General features: G+C 43.3%; 1 protein-coding gene across 1 annotated transcript; it reads left to right on the top strand.

Moving 5' to 3' along the window:
• The first annotated feature begins 323 nt into the window (after positions 1-323).
• On the top strand, positions 324-1,296 carry LOC110338081 (olfactory receptor 51S1). Its single transcript, XM_021221291.1, has one exon. The coding sequence runs from the start codon at positions 324-326 to the stop codon at positions 1,290-1,292; it is 969 nt and encodes a 322-aa protein (XP_021076950.1). The 3' UTR covers positions 1,293-1,296.
• The last annotated feature ends 926 nt before the right edge of the window (positions 1,297-2,222 follow it).

Genomic DNA, 2,222 nt, shown 5'->3' with positions numbered 1-2,222 from the left:
AAGATAATCATGTTAGCATAGATCTTCTCCTGGCTGTGTATCAAATAAAGAAGAACATTAAATTAGAAGAAAGTAGAGACCAAAACACAGTTAAAGGAATATACACAAGCACAAAGAATAGCTATACAGAGCAAGCTACAGACAGGCAGGGTGTGTAGGGGTGGGGGTGGGCATGTATGCACTATGTGAATGAGTCTGTGCCTGAAGGGGAGAGACAGGTTGTGGTAAAAGGTATTATCCAAAAAACAAACAAACAAACAAACAAATCAAGTCATGATCCAATAAATGTAATTACTTTTCACGTTTCAGAGTGATCCTGAACTATGCCACCATTGTCCACCCAAGAAACCTCAAACATCAGCACATTAATGGGCCCCACTTTCCTGTTAGTGGGCCTGCCTGGCCTGGAAGCTGCACCATCCTGGTGGTCAGTGCCTCTCATCACTGTCTACCTTCTCTCGGCCCTGGGCAATGGTACAATCCTCTGTATCATTGCCCTGGAGCCCACACTGCATCGACCAATGTACTTCTTCCTCTTCTTGCTTAGTGTGTCAGATGTTGGCTTAGCCACAGTGCTAATGCCCACCCTGCTAGGCCTGGCCTTTGCTGATGCTCACACTGTCCCTGCCTCAGCCTGCCTTCTACAGATGTTCTTCATTCATGTCTTTTCTGTAATGGAGTCCTCTGTCTTGCTTGCCATGGCCTTCGATCGGGCAGTAGCCATCTGCCGCCCTCTCCACTACCCAGTGCTCCTCACCAATGGTGTCATTAGCAAGATTGCCGTAGCCATTGCTTTCCGATGCTTGAGTCTCCATCTTCCCCTGCCAATCCTATTGGCTCGCATGCCGTATTGCCGTCCACAGGTCCTGACACATTCTTACTGCCTGCACCCAGATATGGCTCGCCTAGCTTGCCCAGGAGCGTGGGGTGCAGTCTACAGCCTGGTTGTGGTACTGTCAGCGATGGCACTAGACCCTCTGCTTATTTTCTTCTCATATGGCCTGATTGGGAGAGCACTGCAAGGTGTGGGATCTGCTGAGGATCGCTGGAAGGCTGGTCAAACGTGTGCTGCTCACCTCTCTGCGGTGCTCCTCTTCTACATACCCATGATTCTCTTGGCACTCATTGACAGATTCAAGCTGCCACTCCCTCTGCCTGCACATACTCTCCTCTCCTATGTCCACTTCCTGCTCCCTCCACTGATGAACCCAGTTCTCTACAGTGTCAAGATGAAGGAGATTAGAGAAAAAATTCTCAAGCGGTTACTACCCACAAAGGTGGGCTGTGCTTAGTGAAGAAAGATTCTCTTACATGGTTGTGGTAAAGAACTCCCAACACAAAGGCTTCTTCCATGACTGAAAACTCACTTCACCGCAGCTGGCAGGTCACTTGGGTCCATACATGTCTATACACAACTTAGTTACTTGTTTCTACAACTGTCTATGAACATGTTGAAGAAAAAATAAAAAAGTCCCAGAGAATTAAAGTGAGCCATCTACTGTGGCACAATCAGTGACATTAGGCAGAGCTGGATTCTGTATCATACCACAGTCACCTAGTAAAGCCATGTTTGTTAATTCCATGTAACTGAGAAAAGTGGAGGATTTAAAGCTACATGGAAGAAAAGAGGTAAGATAAACCTCCTCCCCAGCAGGAAGGAGGAGAATTTTCACCTGAGTTGCTACTCATACGTAGTATTCTTAATGATAATCAAAGGAACAAGCACTTTTATTTATTCTCTTCACACCAAGAAATTGGCCATATCAGCCTAGGGAAAAATCAATTATGTATTTTTCATTAATCATTTTTCAATTTTTAATCAGAATTTTAATTTTAATACATGCAAATTTGTGCACTTGAGAAAAAATAACAAGTAAAGATAGATTTACATCATTCAAAGTTACATCATTAGGAGTTGGGCTTCTAATTAATGTTAATAACTATAATGTCCTCAGCAGAGAATGATAGTACATACCTCTAATACAAATACTTAAAAGACTGAGGTAGCAGAATTGTAAACTCTAGGCCAGCATCAAAACTATATGAAAAGAGTGTTTATGTGTGTTTGCTATGCAATTTTCACACTGTTCATGGGATGTCTTCATTATCAGTTCTTTACTTCCTAATAAGACTATTGCATATCCTCATTCACACCAACTATTTCCACTATGGCTTTGAGAATGGACACCTGATTTCCTCTGTCCTATGTATTTGCTAAATAG

Source organism: Mus pahari, chromosome 1 (assembly GCF_900095145.1).
Source record: "Mus pahari chromosome 1, PAHARI_EIJ_v1.1, whole genome shotgun sequence".
Taxonomy (NCBI): Eukaryota; Metazoa; Chordata; class Mammalia; order Rodentia; family Muridae; genus Mus; species Mus pahari.
This window is presented reverse-complemented; position numbering and strand designations above follow the sequence as displayed.